Genomic DNA, 15,306 nt, shown 5'->3' on the forward strand with positions numbered 1-15,306 from the left:
TGTTTGTATGTTTATTGTATATGGTATTTTGGGAGAAATTCACTAAGCTTTTTGCTTAACCAGTTGTTTATGTTTTTCAAGCTTTATCAGTGATAATGGGAAGATGAATGTGGGACCGTACACACTTATCAACAACATTGAGGATTTCGTGTTTTTTATATTACTCTGATTTTCAATAAATGTATTTTGGAATAAACGGTTTTCTTAATAATGAATTTATAATTATGAAGTTTTACTTTAATAAAATGAAAATTTTTTATTGTGAAAATGAGATGTTACAATATCGATATAGATATAGATGTAGTCAATCGATAATTGAGTTAGGGTTGATATCTCCTTCATGAACTTGCCCAATAATATCGGCTAATTGAACATAATTTGGGTCCCAAATTCAAAATTCGACATGGTACTTCCATCAATCCTTGCATATTCATCAACCAAATTTTATCGTCGAGATTGATAGTTACTTCTATGATATCGATCGATAATTTAGTTAGGATATATTGAAGTTACCTGTTTGTAGATGTAAATCCCAATTTCATAACCATCGATTACAAAATCATTTCATACATAGATTGTTTAGATTATAATAATCGCATTTCTCCTAAATGGAAACGTAGGCGATGAAATATGATGTTTACCAATCTATTCAAAATGTAATAGCAAAGTATTGTTAATTGATTGTGCATAATATAAGCCGTAAAGAATAATAAATAACTATATCTTGAATAAGAGATCGATAATAATAATGATTGCAAATAAATATTTTATTAATTTAATTATAATCTCATTTTAAAATAATATTCTTAATTTGAAATAGATTAATTATGACCATATTAATTATTTAGGTATATACTATAGGTTTTACACAAGTTTACAAAAATATAAATATAAGTTTCCTTATATTTTAATTTTTAAAAAATCTACAACATCTACTTTAATTTATAGATTAAAGTATTAGACTAATCGTCAAGTAAATGAAATACATAACAATACAAGAAAATACGATAATAAAGTTGCATATTAAATATTTAGATTTCATTCTACATATTAGTTGTAAAAGTATAAAATAAGAAAAAAACAACTTTATTTTATAATTTTTTATTTTAAAACCCAAAATAATTCAAGCCCATAAATTTAGAAAAAAAGGAGTATAAAAGTTATAACGATTTTCCTCCAGATCACACACTATGATATCACTCTCTTTCTACTCCTTTCCTAATTCTTCACCGACTCTTCTTCTTCTTCTTCCCCCTTTCCTTCTCTGAAATAACCAGTGTGTGTATGTGTGTGTGAGAGAAATTGACCACAAGATGAGGTTCCTCTTCCTCCTACTGCTGTTACAATGCATTCCCAACTCATTCGCTGCCAAATCAGGCCGATTGCCGGACTACCAAGCACTCATTTCCCTCAAATCCGCCATCTCCGACGACCCACAATCATCCCTTTCCACCTGGGACCTTTCTACCAGCCACTGTACTTGGTCTGGTGTAACCTGCGATTCTAGACGCCATGTTATCGATCTCGACATCTCCGGCCGCAATCTCACCGGCACTCTCTCCTCTGACATCGGTCATCTCCGCAGCCTCGTTAATTTCACCATCGCCGCTAACAACATTGGTGGCCCTATTCCACCGGAGATCGCTTCCATTTCTGGCCTCCGTCTCCTCAATCTCTCCAATAATATTATTAATGAGACATTCCCACCGGAACTTTCTGGGCTTAAGTCTCTGCAAGTGCTTGACCTTTACAACAACAACATGACCGGCGACCTGCCACTCGCCGTCTCGGAAATGACGAACCTCCGACACCTCCATCTCGGCGGAAACTACTTTTCTGGCGTTATTCCGCCGGAGTACGGACGGCTTCCTTTTCTTGAATACCTGGCTGTCTCTGGGAACGAACTCACAGGCTCTATCCCTCCCGAAATCGGAAACTTAACAAACCTCCAACAGCTCTACCTTGGGTACTACAATGGTTACTCCGGTGGTATTCCTCCGGAAATTGGTAATCTATCAAGCCTCATTCGCCTCGACGCTGCCAACTGTGGTCTCTCCGGTGAAGTTCCTCCGGAAATCGGAAAACTTCAAAACCTGGACACGTTGTTCTTGCAAGTGAACGGACTCTCTGGATCTCTAACGAAGGAGCTTGGAAGCTTAAAGAGTTTGAAATCCATGGATTTGTCGAACAATATATTCACCGGAGAAATTCCCCCCTCTTTTGCAGACCTTAACAATCTCACCTTACTCAATCTGTTCCGAAACAAACTCCACGGATCGATTCCTGATTTCATCGGCGAACTGCCGGAGTTGGAGGTATTACAGCTCTGGGAAAACAACTTCACCGGAAGCATTCCTCAAGGCCTTGGCAAGAATGGAAAGCTACAGATCCTTGATCTGTCTTCCAACAAATTAACAGGTTCACTTCCTCCCAATCTATGCAATGGAAACAAACTCGAAACGATAATCACTTTGGGAAACTTTTTATTTGGTCCGATTCCGGAGTCTCTTGGTGAATGCCAATCGCTAAATCGAATCCGAATGGGAGAAAATTTCCTCAATGGTTCGATTCCAAAAGGGCTTTTCAGTTTGCCTCATCTCTCTCAGGTTGAACTTCAGAACAATCTTCTCTCCGGTGAATTCCCGGTGACCGATTCTGTGTCAGCGAATCTCGGTCAGGTCAGTTTGTCCAACAATCGGTTAACCGGTCCGCTGCCGGCCACCATTAGCCAATTTTCCGGTGTGCAGAAGCTTTTACTCGATGGTAACAAGTTTACCGGCAACATTCCCGGCGAAATAGGCAAACTACAGCAACTATCCAAGATCGATTTCAGCCACAACAGTTTATCCGGCGAAATCGCTCCTGAAATCAGCCAGTGTAAACTTTTAACATATGTCGATCTCAGCCGTAACCAGCTCTCCGGCGAAATCCCAACCGAAATCACAGGCATGCACATTCTAAATTACTTGAACGTCTCTCGTAATCATCTAATCGGAAGCATTCCAACATCCGTAGCGTCAATGCAAAGCTTAACATCCGTCGATTTCTCCTACAACAATCTCTCCGGTCTTGTCCCCGGCACCGGTCAGTTCAGTTACTTCAATTACACTTCATTTTTGGGGAACGCCGATCTCTGCGGACCATATTTAGGACCTTGTAAAGAAGGAATCGCAAACGCCACCCATCAACCACATTCAAAGACATCACTCTCCGCCTCTGTAAAACTTCTTCTCGTTCTTGGCCTACTCTTCTGTTCCATCGCCTTCGCCATTGCAGCAATAATCAAAGCTCGATCTATAAAGAAAGCTTGCAAAGCTCGATCATGGAAGCTTACTGCTTTCCAACGCCTAGATTTCACTTGCGACGATGTTCTCGATTCTTTAAAGGAAGATAACATCATCGGAAAAGGAGGAGCCGGGATTGTTTACAAAGGCGCCATGCCCAACAATGAGCTTGTTGCAGTGAAAAGATTGCCAGCCATGAGCCGTGGTTCTTCTCACGACCATGGATTCAATGCCGAGATTCAAACCCTAGGAAGAATCAGACATCGACATATCGTGAGATTATTAGGGTTTTGCTCCAACCATGAAACTAATTTGTTAGTGTATGAGTATATGCCAAATGGGAGTTTGGGTGAAATGCTTCATGGGAAGAAAGGGGGACATTTGCTTTGGGACACAAGATATAAAATCGCCATTGAAGCTGCAAAGGGTCTTTGCTATCTACACCATGATTGCTCACCATTAATCCTCCATCGTGATGTCAAATCAAACAATATACTTTTGGATTCCAATTTTGAAGCCCATGTGGCCGATTTTGGTCTTGCAAAGTTCTTGCAGGATTCCGGCACCTCAGAATGTATGTCTGCCATTGCCGGTTCTTATGGCTACATCGCCCCAGGTATAAAAGAACCTCATCATCCTAAGCTTGAATCTTTGATTTTTTTTTTTTTTTTTTTCAAATTGGTATTTCAAATTATTGATTTTTTGACATGGGTTTTTGAATTTGTGATTAAAGCTTTGGTTTTTGTCATGTGGGTATGTCAGATTGTTGATTTTTGGATATCGGTTTATGAAATTGGTATCAAAGCTTTAATTTTTTCAAATGGGTTTTGGAAATTAGGATCAAAGATTTGATTTTTTTCATATGGGTATTTCAGATTATTAATTTTTGGACATGGGTTTTTAAATTAGGGATCGAAGCTTTGATTTTTTCAAATGGATTTTGGAAATTAGGATGAAAGCTTTGATTTTTTTTTCATATGGGTATTTCAAATTATTAATTTTTGGACATGGGTTTTCAAATTTGGGATCAAAGCTTTGATTTTTTCACATGGGTATCTCAGAATATTGATTTTGAGACATGGGGTTTGGAAATTGGGACCAAAGCTTTGATTTTGTCCATATGGGTAATCTCAGCTTATTTTTTTGGACATGGGTTCTGGAAATTGGGACCAAAGCTTTATTTTTTTCCAAATGAGTATCTCAAATTATTGATTTTTGGACATGGGTCTTCGAAATCGGTACCATATCTTTGATTCTTTTCACATGGGTCTTCGTATATCAAGATTTTTAATTTTTTGAAATGGGTTTTGAAAATCTGAATCAAAGCTTTGATTTTTTTTTCACATGGGTGTCTCACCTTTTTATCTTTTCAACATGGGTTTTTGAAATCTTGACCAAACTTCTGATTTTTATAACAAAAATTGTGTGATTTTGTTTCAGAATATGCATACACACTTAAGGTTGATGAAAAGAGCGATGTGTATAGCTTTGGTGTGGTTCTTTTAGAACTTGTAACAGGAAGAAAACCAGTTGGGGAATTTGGAGATGGTGTTGATATTGTGCAATGGGTTAGAAAGATGACTGATGGAAGCAAAGAAGGTGTTATGCAAATCTTGGATCCAAGACTTTCGAGTGTTCCGATTCATGAAGTAATGCACTTGTTTTATGTTGGAATGTTATGTGTTGAAGAACAGGCGGTTGAACGTCCGACAATGAGAGAAGTTGTGCAAATGTTGACGGAGCTCCCAAAGCCGCCCAATGCCGCCACCACCACCGCCGCCTTAGCTCCGACATCGCCCACCATGGAAGATGGCAATGAGAAGCAAGAGCCAGCTGATCTTTTAAGCATATGAAGGAAAGAGTAAAGGTGTTTGAGTTGGTTAATTTGGGGTTAGGTTTGGTTTTGTATTTTTTTTTTGTTTGTTTTTTAATGTTTAGGGGGAAGGGAAGGGTTTTTAATTGTAAGTGTTAAGGATGTTTTCGTTATGTTTAGAAAGTAATTTGTGAATAGTAAGATTGGTTGGGGGGTTTAAGTTTATGGCAGCTGTTGGACCCTTTTTTCTAGGAAGTTTTGAAAATATGCAAGTCCTTTAATCAAGAATTAAGTAAGGAAACTCTCAAATTCTTTCTTTGATACTCGAAAAAAGATCATCAACATCCATAATAAATGTGCCGTTTTTAACTTTTAGAGGGGTAGTTTGGTTTGTAAGATTCCGTGGGATTTAATGGACATGAGAATTTGATTCCAATTTGGTTTTGTATTTGGCTGAAGTGAATACAAATTTTAAATAAGGTGTTTGATAGACTCTTAATATGGCCATTAAGAGGTAGCATCTGCATGGTTCAGCACATAATGAGCATTTGTTTTGTCAAGTTGGAGCCTCTGAATCGGTACATGCATCTAAATGGTCCAGCTAAAAGGATGAGCCTTAACAATTTAAAGGTTAGAAATGGCATCCATTACCTCTCTGTTTACAAACACTTCCCACTGATTCTCTTTACAAACCCTAGAAACATTCACCTTCAGACGTGGTCCTCACTTCCTCCACAGTCGCAGTCATCGCCTCCTCCACTGTTAGCCTAGGAGTGTTCATTTGGATGGACGGTTTAATCCGATCCGATCAAGTGAATTCAAATTAATTTCGGTTTTCAAAACGTAGATCCAAATAGTCCAAACTAAATTAAAATCCGATCCGATCCAACCAAATTATAATTTGGTTGGATCGGATTTTTACAATTCGGTTTTCAAGAATCAAGACATTTCAACAAATATATAACTTTAGTATTAACTTACTCTATAATATAAACTAAAAAATATTATTTAATTAGTTGTGAACTAAAATTTATAAATAACTATCAAGAAAAATATATTATAGTTTACTACTTTATAGATAATTTATTTTTATAAGAAGTACATATTAAAGTATTATAAATTAATTTTTGATGAAAACTTCTAATATATTAAAAGAATAATTTAGTAAATTTATAATTTATTAAAGATATATATTAAAAAGACCAAAATAATAAATTGTAATTCGGTTTTTCTGGACTATTCGGTTTTTATTTTATAAACCAAAACCAATCCGAAATCTAAAATAATATTTCGGTTTTGCTAAAAACCAATCCAAAAATCCGAATATCCGAACCAAATAGTTTGATCCATATTGTCCAATTGAACAATTCGGTTTTATCCAAATAGTGAACCGTCCTATGTTAGCCTCGACCTCAGCACCACCATTGGTGGTCGCCCTCACCATCATCACCGTCGGTAGTCACCTTCACCACCTTTATCATCAACTCGAATATATATATATATATATATATATATATATATATATATATATATATATATATATATATATATATATATATATATATATATATATATAGACACACACACAAAGAGAGAGAGAGAGAGAGAGAGAGAGTTTTTACGGTTTTGAAGAGATATCATCGTCACCGGAGCTAGGGTTTGGAAGAGAAAACGTTGGCCATCACATCCATCGTTGTTGACGGTGATAGGGTTTTGAAGAGAGAAAAGTCGGTCATCATTGGCGCTAGGCCGCTAGGGTTTTGAAGAGAGAAAGTTGCTACCTTTCATAAAAGTCGTTGACCACCACATCCACTATCGCCTTTTTCCTTGACGTCGTCGACCTATGCATCGACCCTTGTGGGCTATTATTATTATTATTATTATTATTATTATTATTATGTCTTAAAGTGACATTTTGTTAAAATTTGGCGTTAAGTACAAACCTTATTGTCATGATGTGACATGATGATGCCATATCGAACTTTTTAGAACCTTAATAAAAACCAATAAGTTAATTAAAAGTGATTAATTAGAAGTTTAGCATACTAACTTAATGGCTTGAAAATATTTTTAAATATACTCATCTATTAGGGTTAATATATAAGAAAGACAAATAAAACTTTATGGTAACAATCAACTAAAACCTTAATCTGCTTCCTCTTTTATCAACTTTTGGTGGCACTTTTATGCCTCTTTCCGTATGTCAACCAAGTAAAGAACAAGGAAAAAAGTTTGACTTATTTTCTTGATTAGAGTCTAATATCCATTTATGTTGCTTTATATGTATATCGATATATAAAGATTTTTTGATCCTTAGGTTTAAATCAAAATTATAACATTGAGTTCAAAATTTAAAACATCCTATATGTTCGAAATCTGGGGTATTTCGATTGTTTGGATTCGACTGAGAGCCATGATATACTTTCAGATTAAAATATTTCGATGATACAATCGAAATCTTCACCCGGATAAAACTCAGTGATTAAATGAAGAATAGAGAATATAAATGTTATGATATGATGTACCAGATGACCAAAAACAGAATTAACTATGGTGTCTGAAAACTACCAAAAAAACTATCAGAATGCAGTTAGAATACCACCACAAAACTGTCACAAAATCGGTTCCATGACAAGGGTAAAACCATCACGGTCGATTGTCAGGATCAAAATTCTCAAATTCGAATTTCTTTGCATTTTCTATAAAGCAATATTAACCGAATTAAAAAAGTTTCAAGCTGACTCGACCCCAACTAGGGGCAGAGCCCCTTGAACCCCACCAGGGGTTGCCACCCCTTGTACCACACTATCATCAGGGGCGTTGCCCCCACAACCCCGTGGTTCACAGGTTTTCCCCCTAAATGACAATGTATTTTGAATCAAGACAAACTCAAATAAGTGTACACTCTATATTGATCACCATCCTTATTTTTGGATATATTGATTACATTTGAAACTTTTGTTTGCTTTATTGTTTCCATCGATTTTCTTGGATAGAACAAAATATATGAAAACCCAAGCTTTTAAATGTATTCATATTTAATTTTTAATGGTTGTATCTTATTGAGTATTAATGTTTTATAAAATTAAAATTCATGGATTTTATAAATAAACCATTAATATGTTAGTATTTAGATATTATTTTCATTTAAAGTACATTGCCTTTTTTTTTTATTAAATAACTTTGATGGTCTTTGGGGTTGTTCCATTTGTAGGATTCCGTGGGATTTGATCAAAGTCAGAATGTAATTCCATTCCAGTTTTATATTTGGTTGCAAAGAAATACAGGAAATAAGTATGAAATTTAATTATGTTGGATGCATGATCCTATCACAAGGTAATAGTTTATTTTTTATATTTTCTTTTAAAGGAGTTATAAGTTATCTCAAGTTCAACTTTTCAACATTAAATGATCAAAACATGTAACACAAGAAAAGTTACAATTTTAAAACATCTTAGGTTCAACTTTTCAACATTAAATGATACAAACATGCAACATAAAAAAAAGTCCATCGACATCTATTTGTTACCGGTCATAAAAATATTATAAGTTTAAAACAAAAAGAACAAAGCTTACTATCTGATATAATATTACAAATGATGATTAATATATTTATTTCTTCCAAAATAAAATCAATTTCTTTTTCTAAATCTCATTACCACCAACCAAAAAGAAATTCACATGATCTTTTTTTAAAAAAAAATATATATATATAATTTTTATCATCGTCGTTAATCATAAAAATATGGAGTAAAACAATAGTATAAATCAAAATAGAAACCACATACCCACTCGAGGGCAATCATATTCACCATACCATCAAACTTTTGCATAAAGAAAATATGTTTGTTTCTAAGTAAATTTAGTGTATTTATTTAAAATAAAAACATCTAAATTAAATGTCACTTCAACTATTTTTTTAAATAATTTTATATCTTTAAATATTTATAGTAATATTTATCATGCACTAATACACAAATTATATATATATATATATATATATATATATATATATATATATATATATATATATATATATATATATATATATATATCAGCTTTCAACTACCATTTACCAATTAATTTTACTAAACATACCAATTCTTATACAAATCTTATACTTTATTTTGCAATTGATATTATATATGATGATTCGTAAGATATTACAATCCTACAAATCGTAATAACTATGTCGGTCTTTTCTTCTATCATTTATTTTTTTCTTCATGAATATTATTGTATTTTTCATCAATTAAACGTTTAAAAGAATTGAACTTATTTATGCTTTCGATCTTTTAAACTCGAATTTCTTTAAGAGATTCCATTCATTTTCAACAACATATGGACGAAGTGGTCGTAAAGTTTCATTGAAGTTGCAAAAAGATGATATCAACCGACTGTTTTTCAACTATTAAAAAAACATTGTCAAGAACAAATGGGAGCACGAAAAGGATTTGGGTGATATTTTTGGTATTTTGATGAGCATATTCATAATAATGTATGTATTTTATAAGAAAAGAAGGGTTGAAAAGCAGTCGTAAATGAATAAATTAACAGAAGTAGCAGTGAGTTACAATTACCAAGAAAGAGAATCTTGATGAAAGTCAAAGTTCAAAACAGTAATAAATACACCATTTATAGTAGATACTCTACGCATGCTTACAATATACAACCATGTGCTCCTCATCATCATCGTCATATACCAACTACTATTTTCAGTTCCATGATTGAATTCATTCATAGCTTGATTCCAAGCAGCACATAAAGAAAAAAGACATTTTGTTTTAGAAATGTAAATGACAAGAGCAAAAGCATGTAATAGCATTGATATTTTTAAACGAAATATACAATGAGTTAGGTTGGGTTAAGTTTGGGATCAATTTGATAAAAATAGTTTGAATTACTTAATCCAATCCAACCTAATTAATTAAAGGAGTTTCAATTCAAACCCAATGCATATGCAACCATGTTTGTTTTTCCGGGATAATAAGAGATTTCACAATCAATTCAAACCCAATGCATATGCAACCATGTTTGCTTTTCGGGGATAATAAGAGATTTCACAATCGTAGTCTTTAAAAGGCTCTAGCCACCTTCCTTGTTCCATGTTAACCTTATTTTGACATAACAAATAGTGGAGACTCTTATAATTTGGTGAAGAGTCTACATTTTGTCCAACAAAGATAATGTACCCATAATTTAAAGGCAAATACAATGACAACCAACTCCAAATAATTGGTCAGGTAATATACCTCGTGCGCTTTAAGTTGTCGTGAGACATGTACAATAAACTTTGTTTCGTTGTGTGAGGACACAACCAAGACCCACATAAGAAACACCACTAAGTACTATAAAGTTTTCGGCCCCCTTCGGTAAGACGAGAATTAGAGCTTCACATAACTTCTTCTTTTACTACTCAAAAGTTGACTTCTATTTCTATGTCCAGAATTAGGAGATTCCCTCTTGGGTTAATGCACTCAAAAGTTGTGTCAGTCTTTGAGAAATATTTGATAAATTTTTTATAGTATCTTACAAGGTATAGGAAAATCCAAATCCCAGTTGGTCTTTTCAAAATCTTCCACTTGTTTACAACATCGATCTTTGTTGGGTCATCTTTAATACCACATTTACTAACCACATGACCCATAAACCATCCCTCTCCAATCTAAATTCACATTCTGAAAATTTTCATACAATCTTTCTCATTTCAACAACTCCAAAACTTTGCTAAAATGCCTTCCGTCTTCATCATCACTCTTGAAATAGATGTAGACGTTATCAATGAACACAATAATTGAACTATGAAGAAAGATTTTCACACTCGATTCATGAGGTCCAAGAATTTCGTTGGGTATTTCTCAAACCAAATGACATTACCATAAACTTATAGTGCATGTAACGCGTTTAGAAGACAATCTTTTTCATATCTTCACCCCTTGCCTTCAAATGATGATATCATGACCCAATATTAATCTTGGAGAAGTAGTCAACCCCTTGAAGTTGGTTAAAAAGGTTATTGATCCTGGGTAGATGGTATCTATTCTCTTTACAGTTACCTTGTTGAGCTCATAATAATAATTATTGTTATGGAATAAATGAGACAACATTCAGAAAAACACCACCATAAAGACACTGTATTTAATGTCTATACTGCAATAGTAAGTATTTATATTCACAATATTTCAAACATAGTTACAAGTACAAGACTCCCAGATTTCAAGACAAGACAATCAAATGAATGCAACAAGGATCTCTATTATAGAATGAAGATTAGACCTAAAACCATAATAAGCCAGGCCCATCAATTCTTAGACTCGAATAAATGTGAACCAATCACATCGTTCCATGCAGTCGCTTCTAGAGACTTCTACCTTGAGGAATAGTTCATGCACACCAACCATGAACATGGAGCTCTCCTGGAATCACAAAGGACGCATCATGTGCCATAGGAGCTAATGGTTCTCTTTGATGGCACATCATGCTCCATTGGGGGGGGGGGGGATTCACCTGATTACGTTCAACAACAATGCAACCTTAAACCTCCTTGTACACCCTAGCGTATTCTCATTTCCACAAGGGGTGCACCATCCATGGGAGGGTGCGTCATGCACCCTAGGGGCTTATGTTGCACCTTAAGGGTGTATAATTCCACTTAGTGTCACTTCCGCTCTAGCAACACATCAACAACACACCAACATAAGACATGAGCGTATCTGGACCAACAGTCATCGAAAACATGCCTAACAATGACCCTAACGTATTTGACCACACATGGGGCACAATTTGTGCCCTTGGGGGGGGGGGGGTATGTTGTTGCCAAATGGGTGCCTCCTGTTAAATTTGCAACAAGATGCTCCAGAATGCTACAAAATGCACCAAACTTGATTCTAGATGCTCCAACTTTGATTCTAAATTCTCAAGTCACATTTTAACAAGCTTCGCCTTGACTTAAGTATACTTTAAGCTATAGAAACTAAGAAATTGCTCTCTCCTGCCATATCCCTGAAGGTACATAACTCATGCAAACATCAAGCAAGCCCAAGCAAAGCTTGGACTTCTTTGTGGACAACAACTTTGTTAACATGTCTGCTAGATTCTCCTTGGTATCAAACCTCTATTTGGTCTTCTATGCAACTATACATTGGATAAAGGCAACAGAAATAATAAAAATCATCCTAAGTCTACATACACCTTAGGATCTAAGTTTTACTATTATAACAACATACTTTTAAAACTAACCTAGCAAGCTAAAGGAAGATGGATTCGAATAGTAACCTTTGACAAATGTGATTTTTCACTTGTAGCCTGATATCCTTATTGCTCTTATTGCTTCATGGAAAGACTAGTACCAAAGGTATAGTACCTCTACTGGTTCACACCTAAAATTCAAGATTGTTGGGATGTAGTTAAGAATTAGTTTCAAAAACTCAAAAATATGGCAATCGAAAGTCTTAAAATTTCGAACTTAATAAGTTTGTTATAACACCAAAGATCCTCTTACAAGTAATGGAAAGATAAAAACATAAGCATAAAAAGAAGAAGATGATAACAACCTTTGTTGTCCCTTGAGTCCTCTTGGGAGGCTTGAGTTTTGAAGAAGATGGTTGAACCTTTGAGACATCAGCAATGCACCAACTTGATGAGAATGATAGTTCTTTGTGTAGACTATTAAGCTTGAAAGTAAAACCAAGTCTTACTTTCAAGAGAGCAATAACTCAAGTAACTAAATAAGCTCTTAATGCATGAAAGGAAGAAGCCCGAGAGAGAACTTGAAGCCCTTATGCATCTATAATTTTGATACAAGTATGAAGACCAAAATTGAAAGCCTCACTTAAAGCATAAAGCATAGTTAATAACCAAGACTTTTAAGCTCCATGTCTCAAGCTCATTATCATGTATCATGCTTTCTTAGGGCAAGTTCTTTTGATTAATTAAATCAAAAGGCCATCTCTACCTTACCAAGGATAAGCTACAATTTTGGAGTACAAAAGGAAGCAAGTTTTGGTTAATTTTATAAAACTAGTTTATAAAATATAAACCTTAACATTTAGGTAAAAGACAAAAAAGCATTTCTAGTCCAAAATGTTGTAAATGACTTAGTTAATTCATACCATATGAATTATAATGTTGTTTGTATTGTAAAATAATTACTTGCACGAAATAAATATTTTCCCAATTTATTATAAGATTCATGAATATTTATTAAAATCGGTTTCTAATAGATAATCAATTGTATCAAGTTGTTAGTGTGACCCTTAGGGTTATACGTTAATTATCAATATCATTCTAATATGACTCTTGATCATATTAGATCTTTCTATCTCCCACTTGCGCAAGACTCATATTAGATTGATATAGACAGTGGTGAACGTGTAACAACATTTCACCACCCCCATCAACATATGACTTTGTCCCATTCTATCAACGCCCACTTCCTAGAAGCCCAAGGCTACAATTGGTGTATAAGGTAAGCTTATAAATTATCCATTTGCTACATCATGTTGAACATGAAATATATATTGTAGTCAATCTCATAAAAGTGTTCAAATTTACATCATGCCTTAGATTTATAACTCTCAATAAATAAGAGGAACAAATCCCATTTTGACTACATACACCTCTTGCATGGTTCATATCATACCTGATAGTAGGTTTTTTAATTGCCTGACAAAAGAACAACATTTGACTATATCAAAGCACAACACTCCATACACTTAAGACCCATATATGTATCTCAGGTGCTAAGGATATTTAGATATTACCTTTTATCAAGTATCATTCATGACAACGATCCATGAAGTGATCTTGAATGGGTCAATCTAATACTTGTTCTCTATTAAGTACCTATGAAACTGGTTACAACACTTTGTCAACCTTTCCAATTCATATCATTCTTATTTCATTATTTTTCCTACAATAATAATTGACTACTGATTTTAGAGTGAATAAAATTTATTCAAGGATTAAACATGTTAATAAAGAACTCAAAAAATATTTAATGAAAATATTATATGCCATATATATCATAGACATTACAATAGATGATACTACAAAATGTTCCAATACTCAATACTAATACATAGATCAAAGCTAATGACTAGAATAACGAAGTCCAATTCCTCAATCATGTCCTGCAAACTTTGCTTGATGAAGGGGCTTCATCAAAAGGGTCTGCCGAATCTTGATCTGTGTGAACTTTGCGAATACTAATTTCACCATCTTCAACTTTATACCCAATAAAGTCGAATCTCTGGCTAATATGTTTGGTCTTCTTGTGTGATCGGGATTATTTTGCCAAAGCAATAGCTCCTTCATTATCATAGAATACTTCTAGGGAATCCTATATGGAAGGAACCACACTTAGATCTCCAATGAATTTCTTTATCCAAGCAACCTCTTGTGCAACTTCTGAAGCACTAATGTATTCTGACTCTATAGTGGATTGTGCAACAACACTCTTCTTGGAGCTTTGCCAACTGCACCCCCATTGACAATGAACATATATCCTGATTGTGACATGACATCATCTCAATCTGTTGTGAAGGAAGCATTGGTGTAGCAATTTACACGTAAGCTTTCTTCCACTCCTCCATAGACGAGGAACATATCCTTAATTCTAAGAAAATACTTAAGGATGTTCTTCACAGCTATCCAAGGACTCTCTCATGGATTTTGTTGGTATTTTCTTGTCATGCTCATAACTTAAGCAAGATCAGGTCTAGCGTAAATAAACGGTATACATAATGGATCCAACTGCCGAAGCCTATGGAACATATTTCATCTTGTCCATGTCAGCCTTTGTGCCAGGATATTAGGATGAACTTAGTACTATGCCATGCACCATAGGTACAAATCCCCTCTTAGAGTTTTCCATCATGAACTGTTTCAAGACTTTATCAATGTATGTAATTTGGCTTAAACCTACTAATCGTTTTGATCTATCTCTATAGATTTTTTATTCCAAGAATATATTAAGCCTCACCAAGATCCTTCACTGAGAAACATTTTACAAGAAAAGCCTTTACACCTTGTAAATTGGAATGTGATTTCCCATTATAAGTATGTTATCCACATATAGGACCAAGAAGGTCACTGAGCTCCCACTAGTTTTTATGTAAACAAATGTCACACCCCAAACCTGAACGGCGGAAACGTTCGGGGGTGGAGGACGTCATATTCAATATCATAACAATTGAATAGTAAAGAAAG

The 15,306-nt window shown here is 34.5% G+C and overlaps 1 protein-coding gene across 1 annotated transcript; it reads left to right on the forward strand.

The window, feature by feature from the left end:
• The first annotated feature begins 1,159 nt into the window (after positions 1-1,159).
• Positions 1,160-5,322, forward strand: LOC145036980 (Leucine-rich receptor-like protein kinase family protein). The gene is made up of 2 exons (XM_078985516.1): positions 1,160-3,900; positions 4,725-5,322. The coding sequence occupies exons 1-2, from the start codon at positions 1,314-1,316 to the stop codon at positions 5,135-5,137; spliced, it is 3,000 nt and encodes a 999-aa protein (XP_078841642.1). The 5' UTR covers positions 1,160-1,313; the 3' UTR covers positions 5,138-5,322.
• Positions 5,323-15,306: the final 9,984 nt, after the last annotated feature.

This window comes from Lactuca saligna, chromosome 3 (assembly GCF_052625555.1).
Source record: "Lactuca saligna cultivar CGN05327 chromosome 3, ASM5262555v1, whole genome shotgun sequence".
Lineage (NCBI taxonomy): Eukaryota > Viridiplantae > Streptophyta > Magnoliopsida > Asterales > Asteraceae > Lactuca > Lactuca saligna.

Coding starts and splice junctions, on each gene's coding strand:
- LOC145036980 (XM_078985516.1), top strand. CDS start 1,314: ATGAGGTTCCTCTTCCTCCTACTGCTGTTACAATGCATTCCCAACTCA. Junction 3,901..4,724: donor TTATGGCTACATCGCCCCAG/GTATAAAAGAAC, acceptor ATTTTGTTTCAG/AATATGCATACACACTTAAG.